Genomic DNA, 14,540 nt, shown 5'->3' with positions numbered 1-14,540 from the left:
TGACAGAAGTCGGACAGAATTTCTAACCAGCAAGCATTGCGTCCATCCCAGTATGCATTGTGTTCAACCCAGCATGCATCACATCAAGTCAGATCTGCACAGATCTGCCTCAAGTCGAACACGCCTATTGTCTAATAAGGGGAGAACTGCCACTCTAGGAAAACTTCCGGTTTCTGAACTGGTTGCAGTTCCTTCTGTGGTTCCACATGAGGGCGCTCGTCCACGAGTGCAGAATGCATGGAGGTCTATGGAGCTGTACCCCTCAAAATCCACTTTTCTCGGGATATAATTCTTTTTTAAAGTAATTTGAGTATTGTATTCGAAAGGGGAGGCAAAGAAAATACACTTGGTTGAGTATTATATTTTTTAAAGTCACTTAATTGTTCTAAAAAGCATTTCAAATGTGTCAATGACGTCATTCATTAGCACAATGCTAGTGTGTTATGTGCAACAACGACCCAACCTGTAAGAAATCAAAAGGACATAAGTACTCGTTCATTCAACTTTTGACCTATAACCCATGTTGAAGTTATACAAACTACAATCAAATCTGAGATTTGTCAACGACAATCAGGTGAAAGAGACAAATTTAGCCGTCTAGCTCCATTGACTCTCATTCTGCACTCATGGCGATCGCCCCCAGTGGAACTCTGGTGGAACTGCATCCAAAATTCGGTACAATGGGACTTAATACAGAGTGGCAAGGCTCTCCGTAGACGGGCTCTGACAACACAGAGACAGGCCAGAATGCAGGACTAATGTTATGAGAGTATTACAGTAATATGGGATATTCTACGGGAAAATATTAAAACGGCAAGACAGCGGGGAAAAGTTAAAATGATAAACCCGGAAAAAGTTGGCATGTTAGGTATTTTTCAGTCCCTGTGATTATTTGTGAAATTGTGCAAACGGCCTTTTCAAGTCATTTGAGAAGGAAGGTGTAGCAAGCTCCCAAATTGACGCTCGTCTGAGAAATTGAGTTTTGGATATTGTTCAGCTTCAGCAGCTTTACAATGACTGAGGAAGCCTAGAGACGAGTCCATAGCAACAAGTTCATGTGTTGAATTTGTTATTACCCAGTGTGCTTTGTTGAATGGTCTCAATGTTTTATTTCATGTGAATACTTACTAGAGGAGTAACTTATTTCAAGTAGGCTAATGCAGTTGCAGGAAGTGTGCATTTAGTTTCCATGCTTATTGTGTTTCCACAACAATGTTAGTTAGTAAATCTACTGAAATGGCCACCATCTTGGTAAAGTGTAATGTGTAAGATCAGAAAGCAGAGGTTGATTTTAGAACGGTAGCCTTAGTCAATGTGTTTTCATAGCGCTTAAAAGCGTGGGCGGAAGATATCGACAATTGGCTCATGTCTTTTTTGAAAAAACTGCTGGAGGGTCGTTGAAAATTTACTTGCAGGCAGGGGAGGGTCATGCAACTTTTGATTGAAGCACTTAAAATTCCTCTGGTGGCCCCGTTTATAAATAACGAACAGTCCCTTAGTGGTTTATCCACAGCTTTCCTGTGAGTCTTATTGGGCATCGCGGAAGTTATTTTCTCACAATTTTCTCGAAAAATGTTGTTTCTGGCATAGTTACATATTTTTCTTTCTGAGAATCTAGTTCCTTCATCCTTTTTCTACACTATGATTTATAGGGGTGTCCAACCTGCATGTTGCTCTTTAAAGAAACCCTATGCAAGTCTGGTCATTCCTTTCCTTCGCTATTTCTGGGTTTTCGCTGGATTTGGGCTCGCATTTTTCACAGCATAGCTCCCCCTGCAGCTTCGGTAGCAAGTGACTGCTACGCTAAACCCTAGCGCGAACTAGCCATCAAGAAACCAAGCTAAACACATACATGGCTCACAATAAAACGGTCGAGCAACACATTGTTCAAGAGACTATCAAACCACATTACAAGACGAAGTTCACCCAAGGGTAGACTACTTACAATTTCAACAGCAACAAAGCCAAGTCGGCGTCCGTTTTGCAGTTTTCTTCGAAACTACAATCTGACTACATTTTCGAGGTGCGATTGGACAGTGTTGTAGAACCATCAGAACGACTCTCAACCTGCATAATTAAGGTCATTTTTGCTGAAATTGTTGCATAGGGTTTCTTTAACTTAAGCAATCTCTAAAGTTTCACATGATATTCAGATTCAGATTCAGATTTTATTTATTAGTATTCTTATTATTCAGTGAGTGTTCATCCACAATATTCATCAGACCCATCAATGTTTAAATACACAACACAAAGGATGAGATGATAGACCATTTAAAGAGATTTCAAATCAGCACTCCAGATGTGAAGCATCTCCATATCCTGGTTCATGGTCCAGTGGGAGCAGGGAAGTCCAGCTTCATCAACTCCATAGACAGCATCTTCCAGGATCACATGACCAGTGGAGCCATAGCAGAAGCATCGGCCGGCCACAGATTCACAAAGATTGTGAGTAACGTTCACGGCACCTCGTTCAATATATGTGACAGAAAGTTAATTGATATGGTAAATAATGGTTTAGAAGAAGGTTGCTGCTGCTGCTGCTCAAGATGATTGATATGTTTAAAAAATGAATAAAGATAATTTTATAACAGATTGTGCAGTGAATAGAACATTGTACACAGTAGAACGCAGAATCGAAATGTGTGTTGATCCCTAGCAAATTAAACACATATACTGGATAGACAACATAGTGCACTTATTTAAATGAAAACGTCAATTACAAGTCAAATGCATGGAGCCTTGTGCAGTTCCTTGATGGCGTTAATAATTTAAATTTTTTAAATATATGGTTAATTGTAGCAGCATAATTTGTGAATGTTATGAATTAGTGTAAATTAATGAGAATATTTATCATAATTTTCAGTATAAAACCCACAAAATTAAAGCTGGAGAATACGGATCCTACTTACCATTTGTCTTCAGTGATGTCATGGGCCTGGAAAGAGGAGAATTTGAAGGGGTGCAAATAGATGACCTCATGAAAATATTGGAGGATCACATTAAAGACGGTTATATGGTAATACACACATACACTTCACTTCTATATGTGTGTCCACTATTAACCAAGAATTGTACAATAACAAAACAGCAGTGCAACAAATGAATACATGCAACACCTTTTTCTTGATAGACTGAACGAAGAGATGACAGGGAATGTTATTTACAGGGGATGTTATTCCGTGGGAGACATTGAATAAGCTAATGGGCAAATGTTGGTGTGTTCTTTTAAACGAAATGCTTGCTACTAACTACAGGACTAACTAACTACTACTAACTACTAACTTCTCTTTGTCACCTTTCTTACTCCCTTGGAAAGTTCAACCCAATAAACCCATGTGCAGAGGGCGACAAAAGTCACAACAAAGATCCAAGTCTGAGTGACAGGGTTCACTGTCTGGTCAGCATCATTCCAGCAGACAGTGTCCTCTGGTGTGCTGACAGCAAGAACATATCACAACATGCCATGCGGGAAAAGGACGAAGCCTTCATCAAAAAGATCAAAGACGTCAGAGAACGTGCCAGCAAGATGGGCAAGTGTTACACAACAACCAATTAGCTTTTATCAAAAGCTCACACATCAATTTCATATTGACGTGTAAGCTTTGATAAAGCACATTAATAGCTTTCTTATAAAACTCACCTTCCTGCTTGGGACAGTTACCTGAGTCAGGGAAATCACCCTAAATAAGAAACCCCCCCCCCCCCCCCCCCCCACAATTGGAAAGGTAATGTTTCTGGTTTCTGTTTCAGGCATCCCTCAAATTATCATCCTATCAAAAGTGGATGAGGCATGCCCAGAGGTCCACAACAACATTAAAATGGTCTACAGAAGCAAAATGATCCGTGAGAAGGTGCACATTTCTTACATTATTACATACAAACAGCTGAAGGAGACACTAAAAATAGGTGTAAAACATACTTGTTTATTTATTAAAGGTATAGTGAGTTACTAATGTGCCAATAATTGTTGCACATGTGTTTTTATTACACATGCATGTACACAAAGTATATTTTGTTCTCAGAACAAATCTGCTTCCCTTCAAGGTTAAAATACAGTACAGTTGTACTCCATTGTGGAACTAATATCTCAAACATACACTCAAGCGATACATTCCTAATGTTATAGGTAGGGTATTTCAAACACAGTGGCCAATCAACAACAAAGCTTATTTACTGGCAAAAACAAAAGCACCAACATAACAGCCAGGGAACACTTCACTGGAGTTATCAAGCAGGCACTTTCCTTCATTGGTGTTTTCACTGAATTTACCTGTTGAGGAGTACGGTCACAAATATGTGATTAGAATGTTCGCAGTCCGAGAGTTCCATATTATGATGCGACAATTACCCTCAGAGATTTTCCCCATAGACTGAATTGAGAACACTGAAACTATAGATCGTTTGCATAGAATTCTAGAAGGAACCAGGAAAATAATTCACTCCTCAACAGGTTAAGCCAACAACATCTCCAGAAGGCTCAACAGTGGTGGCGTCCCAGATAGGTGATGGCTCATGATTGGTTCTCTATCAACAAATACCAACAATGAACCAAAGCAGACAAGACAGAATCACCAGAGTAGCCTGCTTATGCAACAAGTAGGCTTCACTAGCAAGTGATGCAGGCTCGAAGCTAGTTTCATCAAGTGATTTAAGTCAATCAATTAGTTTCCACAAAATACACGAGAAGTCACCGTGCCCCCAGACCCCCTTAGCATTTCAGAGGCCCAAAAGTATTTGATGTCATAGGACCCAAATTGTCCAGCAGCACCCAATCAGTAATGATCATTTTTGTAAGATGTGATCGCCTATTTTGAGTGTGATAGATTGTGTCCAACACCAGCGTCCTGGAGGAGGCTGGCACCTCCACCATCACTGCCATCATCGCCCAACACCAGCTCAGATGGATTGGCCACGTGAATGCCTGACTCTCGCCTCCCCAAACAAGTCCTCTACTCACAGCTTGTCCAAGGAAAGCGTGCCCCAGGTGGCCAAAAGAAAAGGTACAAAGACAACATCAAAACAAACCTCAAGAAGTTCCACATAGGCCTTAATACGTGGGAGGCCACAGCAACTAACAGGGCAGCCTGGAGACAACTTGTCCGAGATGGAGCTGCACAGTACGACGACCTCCGTAGTGCTGCAGAAGACAAACACAGACGCAGAAAGGAAATGGCCTCCACCAAAAAGGCTCCAACCAAACCCACACGCGCTACTGCCCACCCATGCCCACACGCGCTACTGCCCACCCATGCCCACAAGCGCTACTGCCCACCCAAACCCACACGCGCTACTGCCCACCCATGCCCACAAGCGCTACTGCCCACCCAAACCCACACGCGCTACTGCCCACCCATGCCCACAAGCGCTACTGCCCACCCAAACCCACACGCGCTACTGCCCACCCATGCCCACACGCGCTACTGCCCACCCATGCCCACATTGCCCCAAAATATGCGGGTCCAGGATTGGCCTCTTCGCCCACCTGAAGACCCATAAGGACCAAGAAGGAGGACCGACATACTCGACCACGAGTGTCCACCGATGATCATGAGAAGCGTGTAGATCTAATTGAGTGCCTGTCACTTTAAGACATTTGTGAGAGAACCCTTGCAGTTTGAACACAGTTATGATATGTGTGAATGCAATTCATAATGTTTTCTACGTAGTTAGTTAAAATAAAGGTTCGTACAGTACTTCTCCTTGGGATAAGCACTTTTGAGTCTTGGAAAAAAACTATTCCATTTACATCGGGAAAATATTGCAAATATTCAGATAGATAGAGATAGATAGATACTTTATTGATCCCCAAGGGGAAATTCAAGAAATTGCCTGCTTGATAACTCCAGTAAAATGTTCCCTAAGGATGTTATGTTGGTGATTCAGTGTCTGAGACAAAAAAATGAGTAGAGCCCTGCACGAGCATGTTAAGCTCGACATCCAAACAGTATTCTAACGTTCGCTTAGCGATACGGCTTGATTGCATAACTTAGTTTAGTCTCTCCAATGTACTATGTTGTTATAAGACCTAAGCAGAGTTATCTTGAATGCAGCAGTTTTGAACAAATTTGCGCAGCATGGTCACAATGCTAAGCAGATTTAATAGCAATTTAGCCCGCTGTCTTCTATGCAATGCTTCTATGTGGCAACAACAATCCTTAAAAAATTGTTAATGTTTTATTTAATGTATGCAGAGAAGGGGCAGCGGGTTCGAGAGAGAGCGGGGTGGGGCGAGAGAGAGCGGGGCGGGGCAAGAGAGAGCGGGGTGGGGCAAGAGAGAGCGGGGCGGGGCAAGAGAGAGCGGGGTGGGGCAAGAGAGAGCGGGGCAGCGGGCTACGAGAGAGAGCGGGGCGGGGCAAGAGAGAGCGGGGTGGGGCAAGAGAGAGCGGGGCAGCGGGCTACGAGAGAGAGCGGGGCGGGGCAAGAGAGAGCGGGGCGGGGCGAGAGAGAGCGGGGCGGGGCAAGAGAGAGCGGGGCGGGGCAAGAGAGAGCGGGGTGGGGCAAGAAAAGGCTGCGTGCGTAAAAAGCGCAGTTTTATGAAATGATTTTATCTCATTTAAATAGTACAACATAGAACATTATTGTGTGGTGACCAGTTTTGATATCATGCAGCCCGCCACAGATTAGTCAACGTATGTGAAACACTGTGCTTAATGGTATGTGTGTGTGTGTGTGTGTGTGTGTGTGTCTGCAGATGAAACACTGTAGTAATAACACAGGAGTTCCCCTAAACTGCATCTTCCCAGTGAAGAACTACCATGAGGAGATTCATCTGAACAACGACATGGACGTGCTGCTGCTGTCTGCACTGACAAACATCCTGAACTTCGCCAACGATCACGTGGCAGAGATGAAAATACAAGACTGAAAGTCCCATTTAAAAATATATACTATCATTCCTCTTATTGATCTGATACTACCTCTCTCTGTCTCTCCCGTGCACACACACACAGACACACACACACTCACATGCACACGCGCATACACACACACACACACATACACACACACACACACACACACACACTTTACATAATAACTGATTTCACTAGTTTTATTACTGGTTAAATGTTTATTTAAATATTCATTTAACCAGGACAAACCATTTTAAGCATTAACCCACAGATTTTTAAAGGGCATATAATCTGTTTAACATAATATGTGACCCTGCAAGGCGAAACCAGTCGCTTTGGTAAAATTTAGAAATTTAAGTTATTGTGCTCATATCATGAATGGCCATAAACTAAGCTTTCCAACAATATGTATATTGAGGGTATTGCAAGTATCGCTAAGATAACCGCATCCAAATTTGCCGTTATAACCCGTATGTTTGTTTATCGTGGATTTTCTCAAAATAGCACCATGCGCAAAGCGACTGGTTTCACCTTGCAGGGTCACATACAGTATGCAAGGTGTTAGTTATTACCTCTGGATTAGTTGAAATAAATCAGCCTTTTTACAGTGATTGTTCATTATTATCTTTTTACAATGATTGTTCATTATTATTTCTTCTCATTCTAAGTTGTCTGGGTATTTGCTCTAAAGAAGCCAAATCCAAACTGACACATCAATGAATGTAATGGGTGATTAAAGCACCCACTGAATCAATCTATTTCACAGATGTCATCATCATCAATATATTTCATTGATTTGCATCTTCTCTCCATGTACAGTACATTCTCTCCATTAGTACTCCATTAGCAGTCTCCATTAGTAACCTCTGTGCACTGTATGGTTCAGCCCCAGGCTTCAAACTAGCAGCACCTCATTTGAATGACTGCCAGCCATAAGCTCATACAGCCCTCCTCTGAGAGCTCTACGTCCACACCCCCACCTACAGGCCATCAGATGGAAAGACACACAAGAGCCCAGAGCAAATGCCATTAGCAAAAGTAGGCGTGAGAGACCCAGCACAGACAAGCATCAGTGTCAGCCACAGTGTAAACTAATAGTTGTGTCAGGTAGGGCCTTTACAGTAGTGGCATCAGTGTAAACTAATAGTTGTGTCAGGCAGGGCCTTTACAGTAGTGGCATCAGTGTGTGCTAATTGTGTCAGGCAGGACCCTTACAGTAGTAGCATCCGTGTAAACTAATAGCTGTGTCAGGTAGCTAGAACCACTGAAATGCTGAGCTGTGTTTTCACTCATGGTTTTAGGGATTCAATGTTTTAGTAGAATAGACCTTTTTGCTTGGTTGATTTAAGAATTCTTATTTTTATAAAGCTTAGTGATTATTCTAATGAACAGGGACATTGGAAAGACAATTATACTGTATGTGTATTCAACATGGGGAAAACAATGTGTGTTCCCTGTTAACATATCACAGCCATAAAACACTGTCACAAACCCACAGGCCTACTAGCTCATCTTATGTTCACATCTTATGTCCGGTACAAACACTAAACAACACGCTGTTTCATGCCAGCCATCATTTCCTGTGAAAGTCAAACTCTTTTTGCAAGCTTGCTGATGATCAGACCCAGTAGCCTACGCAGAGATATAAACACAGAGCTCCTCTTCTCATGAAGGTAGGACAAACACAGCTAATAACCTCTCTAATACAGTGTTCTTTCCATTTGTGCATGAACAAAATGATCAATATGTGACAGAAGAAGTGAGAAGGTTGTAAAGACAACAATGGTATCATTTACGGTCCTAGTTTCTGTTTTTTTTTTTCCTGCACAAACTTAATTTGCATTCTGCTCAGACCTAGCTTGTGTTGCAATGATTATTGTTGTATTGTTGTGGTATTGAGCCCTGGTCCTCTTGCCATCATGTCAAGTATAAAACCAATGACTGTGTTAGGTCATCTAGTTTGTCTTGATACCAAGATCTTCATCCTAGCTGTAGAACTGAGTTAAGGAAAGTCAGTTCTACAGCTCAACCACATTCACCTGTGGATCAATGTTTTATTATTATTATTATTATTATTATAATTATGATTATTATTATTATTATTTAATATATATTATTATTGTTATTATTAATATATATATATATATATATATATATATGTATATTATTATTAATTAATTCATTCAATCATTCAAAGTAATCATGGTGATTAATGTGTTAATGTGTTTGATAACAGCATGGTGGTCATTTTGTTGTGAGTCTTTGATCTTCATTGTCGGAAATATATATCTCATAGATATGCTTGAAGTGACACAAACCTGTTTGTCATGTTCACATTCGCCATTAGGGGGCGCCTAGCTCAAAGGTGGAATGATGTGGAAAGGAGACCACACCAAAAGTATTTTATACTAAATGTTTACTAATTGATTACGTGAATGAAGTGATGAGAAAAGTCAGTGAGTGAGAGACACACCAGGAATGTTCAGAGTGCAGGTCAGCATGTAAGGAAGAGCCATCAGCAGTGGACAGACTGAGGGACACCAGCCATAAGCCCAGACAGCTCATTAAGCCCTAGCAGGGCCCTAACAGTGGCCTACAGACTAGCAGGACCCTTTAGTAGCATCAGTGTGTGCTAATAGTTGTGTACAAAGTAGGACACATACAACAATAGCAATAAGCTCTCTTATGTGAAATGCAGCTTTCGTATAATGTAAAATATATATATAATAAGGTAGCTAGAATTTGCCCCACTGAAATGCTGAGCTGTGTGTTTTTTTAAATAGTGTTAGATACGAGACTGAACTTCACCTTGGTTGATAGAAGAATTCTTATTTTCATTAAGCTTTATGAATGTTTGCATTAAAGGGAAATCGGAATAACTATGTGTGTTGTTCAGCGTTCAACATGGGAGAGAGTGTGTGCGTTCCCTGTACAAATAGTACAACCATTAAACATGGTCACAAAGCAATATTGGCCCATTTTATGTGTTTTGTTCCCACAAGCACTTATCCAATCCTGCACCCACACTAAACCACACGCTGCTTTGTGTCAGTCACCACTTCCTGTCTATGAAAGTCAAACTGTTTCTGCAAGCTGCTGATAAGCATATAGCAGAGTAGGCATATAGCAGAGTAGGCAGTGATGTAAACATCCTCTCCTCATAAAGTTCTTCTATGTGAAATGCAGCTTTCGTATAATATACAATATATAATACCTTGCCAATACTTCTAAAGACAACAATGTTATCATAATAGCCTAGCTTTTCTGCACTGCCAAATCTAGATGTGGTTAATAAGTATATGTTGATTTGTATAAAATGCCTGAGTTAATTTAATAGTAAAATACACCTACTTATAGAACCTTGCCCAACTGATGATGACCTCTTGAAGAGCTATTTTTCTAATTGTGTGTGTGTGTGTGTGTGTGTTTGTGTTTGAGTAAAATATTGTTGATGTGAAGGTATATAAAGTGAACATATTTGTTCTGCTTTAAGTAGCCTCCTTTAGTAACACATCAGCCTACACATGCACACACACACAGGTGAGGATGAGGTGTTGGGGGGGCAGGTGAGCAAGAGGAAGAGGAGGTGTTGGGTGGGGGCATGCAGGTGAGTCATGCAGTCATTCTTGGATGACTTAATCAATCTGAACCAATCTCCAATTACCCGTCTCAGGATTTGTTTAGCCTTATCATGAAGAACCCCATCCTCATTTACATGTAAACCCTTATCATGAAGAACCCCATCCTCATTTACATGTAAACCCTTGTCATGAAGAACTCATCCTAATTTACATTCAGAAGTGATCAGGTAGATCAGATCCAGAATTTAGCATTTTTTTCTCCAGACATTCTGTCTGTGTTTTTGTTTGTTTGTTCGTTTCTGCTCGGCAACTACACATGATACCGGTCATTTTCTGGCTGGTAATGTAAACACTGACACACACAAACACAAACTTTTTGATGTAATTAACAGGTCTTAAATTGAAAAAAAAAGTTGTTAGTGTAATCTGCTTTGATATTCACCATTTCTCATTTTACTCTGTGACACAGGGAGAAATGGCGTGGCTATTTAAAAAAAAGATTACTCTGCCTTCTCCATGTGAGTACATGTACACACACACACACACACACACAATGATAATAATAATAAGAAGCAGAAGGATAAGAAAAAGAAGAAGAAGAACAACAACAATAACAATAATAAGGAGATACATTTTTAACATTATGTTTCATGCAGTGATGGAAAAAGATTGGAGAGAAATCAAATGGGGGTAAGCAAAGCATCAGTGCATTTCCCTTAGCAATCATCAATCATTGATATGTCCTATGTGTGGAACATGAGTAATTTCGCTGATAAAAGCAAATCATATCCTAAACCGTTTTCTAAAATCAATCACTGATGTCTTCTGTTAGTGGAACCGAAATAATTTAGCTGATATGGAACATTTGTTTGAGACAGAGACAAAGAGAAAGAACTTAAAGCACTGAAAAGCAAAGTGCAGGAACTTCAACTCGGCAGTCCAGATGTCCAACATCTGCGGATCCTCATGTACGGACCACCCGGATAATTGTGAATTGTGTAATTGTGACTTAGCCTATTTTCAAAAAGGAATAAATGGCTAACTGTTAATGTTTATTTTGTGTTGTTTCAGATTGACCATGGAGATGACTGAGGAAGACAGCCTGAATATCGATGGGAACAGTGGAATTAACACGACTTAAACTTTGTCTGGGATTGCACTTCTACAGCCAGGTTGTTGAATAAAAAAAATAATAAGACACTTATGTGTAAAGTTGTGTTTGTAGCCTAGCTTATGTGTATTAGATGAGCTGTTGGTAAAATGTTACGAACTTTAGCCTGGGTGAACCTATAACGAACCTGTTAGCAAATAGCAAACAGATTTTTCAGGATAATTAATTACCAATCACATTTCACATGTCAAATAAAGCCAGCTGATATCTGATAAACGGGTCCGTACCACACACAATAAGTGGACCCGTATTGCATATGATAAGCAGATCTGGAACACGTCAGTAACACAGACTATCGTACGGAACTGGGCCAGTCTTAGCCCTTATTGGAACCAGATCCGTCAAACGGATCCAGACCAGTTTTGGACCGATGTGCGTTTGGACGCCGGATCAGGTCCATTATGCAGATCCGTGCCGGACGTTGTGGTAGGTGTGGCCCAGTTCCGTCCCAGTGTATGTTTGCTATCTGGGATGGACTATTACAAACAATAATATCTTGAAATTAATTAAAAGGAATCAATTTCTATGAAAAATCGCTGTCTGTGGTGTGCGTGTGTCAAGTTATAGCCTAGGCCTACCGTGCATCTATAGCCCATAGACATAATATACATAGACGCCGCATCGACCGCTGCTCCCTACTAGCGCTGACGAGATTTGGAGCCGCCATCTTGGACCGGTCATCCACTCCACTCAGTGTAATCTGTTTGGCCGGTGCAATGAGCTGTCAGCACACTTAATTAATCATATCTCACTGAATACCGAACAGATTTTCACGCGGTTTTTTTTGCTGCAAAGGTCATACATGTAGCTATGATACAGGTCACATTGTTCGAAAATACAAAATACAACCAATAGTACGGTAATGTTAAATCTTACTTGTGAAAAGTAAATCCCCCCGAGTATGGTCCGCCGATTTGAGCAGGAACATGCTGCACAGTGCTGTCATCTTGTGTTTTCTGCTGCAACGCAATGAGGAGTATGACAGGTCCAAGATGGAGGCCGCATTTCTTGTTTCCAGCAGCCAATGCGGCGTCTATGTATATTATGTCTATGCTATAGCCTACTGCGCAAAAGCGCCACTCACGCCATTTAATTGTATCGCCTTGTTAGGCTATGCGTGGGATGTGCCAACTTTTTTATGAGATAGAGAGACCCCCTTAAAGACAAAAAGATAATTTGAGCACTAAATCTAAGTCTAATGTAAGTCCTAACTATCTGATCATGGGTGTTAGGATCATGGCAATACATTGACCTGTAAACTCTTGTTCATTCATGGGTTAATGAAATATCAACATATCCCATGTTGCTCCATGTATTCAACCATTGGCCCAATCAGTGGGAAATATAAAATATAATGCAAGTAGGCCTATCATAAGCTTAAAATCTAAGAGCTCCCACATAGCAAGAAGCTGAGGGCAGATCTAGCGTTCTGCTCATCCTCCAGTTTTGACCATTTTAATCAAAGGATATTTTGAAAACAACCAAACAATGGTCCGATATCTGGAAGCCTGATCTCACTATCTTGGTTTTTGTTCACAATGTGGTCCATCTCACTTTGAAAAATAGGCTATATCCTGCGCCCTGCTACGATCAAATATCGCTTCGGGGAGGGGCTTGGTAAAAGCGAAAGTAAATAGTCCAACTTCGTGGCGTCTGTAACTTTGCCTTGCATCGTGGGCACACAATTTGTAGCCTAAGGTAAGAAACCCACTATTGAATATGTTCCTGTTGTCATTCACTTTGTGATTTTGGTATGTGGAATATTTTGAATAAACAAATTAGAATTTCGTTGCATGAAAGAACGTCGTTGTTTAAGAAACGTTGTCGACGGAGATTTCCGCCTATAGGGTAGGCCTAGACCTAACATTAGGCTACAGTTAGTAAATGCGGGCATATTTCTTAATTTAACTCCATTGTAACGTAATATTAACGTTTTTCATGTGACGTATTCTAGGTTCTATAGCTTTGTTTACATCCACCTGGTAGGCAAGTGATAAGTTGAACCCATTGAACATCGTTGTCTGCAGCTGCCTCTCAGTAGGCTACATCTCTGTATTTCAGCAATGTCAACATTTCAGGCATCAATAAAGGTGATGATGAAACGTTATCCCATTGTTCAATATTTGCTAGCCTGTCACAGGAACGTTATTTCGCTAAAATCGCCCTGATTTGGTGCATTGATCTGTATCGATAACGTTATGGGAGAACCTGCATAGCCTATGGTAGCCACCGCCGTCATGCTATCCGGCAAAAGATTCTTTGGACGCCGCCATTGGCCGAATACCGGCGCCCATTGACTTACATTGAACACATGTAAACAAAACGTCAATTATGTGCTCAAACTAACGCCGCTGACTTATGACAAAAACCATTCCACTTTGATACGAAACTACATTTTTGTACAACATTTATCCAGCAAAAATTACAGAATTTGGATTAAGTAATGTGGGGAAATATCGATATTAAGAAAATTGCCGCTGCGTGACGCCGAGTTAATGGCATTTCCCCTTGTCCATGAGTCACGTATAACAGGTCACGTCGGTGGCCGTTATCCCTCACATGTCAGAGTAATGACATTCAAAAACGTACCTTTATATTACATTACAATTTATAAAGGAACGAAATGTCAAAAGAATTAAGCAATATGTTTGCTGGATGACACGAATATTAGTAAGGAAAAACAAGATTTTTACCGTAATGTCCAGTGAAATTACATATGTTGTGACGCTATTGCGCGGCACGGCCAGCAGATGTCATCATTGCACTACAGCAACCAGGAACCAACAATAAACCTAGACACTCGAGATTTTAGGGCCGTTGTCAGCCACAACGCATCATCTGAAAATCTGAATTGTGAAGTAGACCTACTCCATAGTAACGTGTGCCTGTTCATTCATTCCATGTCAATAGAACAAACCAAATTAGAATAGGCTAGTA

The 14,540-nt window shown here is 40.9% G+C and overlaps 2 protein-coding genes and 2 long non-coding RNA genes across 6 annotated transcripts in view; 3 read left to right on the top strand and 1 right to left on the bottom strand.

Moving 5' to 3' along the window:
• The window catches only part of LOC121718967 (interferon-induced protein 44-like), a 247,328-nt gene extending 240,373 nt beyond the window's left edge, over window positions 1-6,955 (top strand). The window contains exons 5-8 of the mRNA XM_042104439.1: window positions 2,864-3,016; window positions 3,317-3,530; window positions 3,751-3,851; window positions 6,692-6,955. Of these exons, the coding sequence (XP_041960373.1) occupies window positions 2,864-3,016; window positions 3,317-3,530; window positions 3,751-3,851; window positions 6,692-6,865 (642 nt within the window). The 3' untranslated portion in view covers window positions 6,866-6,955. The remainder of the gene's footprint in view (window positions 1-2,863; window positions 3,017-3,316; window positions 3,531-3,750; window positions 3,852-6,691) is intronic.
• LOC121719083 lies at window positions 2,215-14,394 on the bottom strand. The gene is made up of 3 exons (XR_006034145.1): window positions 14,297-14,394; window positions 2,910-2,935; window positions 2,215-2,465 (listed from the first exon to the last, which is right to left on the bottom strand). It is a non-coding gene; the product is annotated as an uncharacterized LOC121719083 (long non-coding RNA).
• LOC121719035 lies at window positions 8,211-11,435 on the top strand. Of its 2 annotated transcripts, XR_006034092.1 has the most exons (4): window positions 8,211-8,524; window positions 10,902-10,950; window positions 11,089-11,122; window positions 11,311-11,435. It is a non-coding gene; the product is annotated as an uncharacterized LOC121719035 (long non-coding RNA). The 2 variants fall into 2 exon arrangements; XR_006034091.1 differs by lacking the exon at window positions 8,211-8,524 and having other exon boundaries at window positions 10,557-10,950.
• The window catches only part of LOC121718954 (interferon-induced protein 44-like), a 163,054-nt gene continuing 161,728 nt past the window's right edge, over window positions 13,215-14,540 (top strand). The window contains exon 1 of one of the 2 annotated variants that reach the window (XM_042104413.1): window positions 13,215-13,301. The gene's annotated coding sequence lies outside the window, so the exon portion shown is untranslated. The remainder of the gene's footprint in view (window positions 13,302-14,540) is intronic. The other variant, XM_042104412.1, reaches the window with a different exon arrangement.

This window comes from Alosa sapidissima, chromosome 9, assembly GCF_018492685.1.
Source record: "Alosa sapidissima isolate fAloSap1 chromosome 9, fAloSap1.pri, whole genome shotgun sequence".
Lineage (NCBI taxonomy): Eukaryota > Metazoa > Chordata > Actinopteri > Clupeiformes > Clupeidae > Alosa > Alosa sapidissima.
The sequence above is the reverse complement of the archived record's forward strand: the minus strand, read 5'-3'. Positions and strand labels throughout refer to the sequence as shown.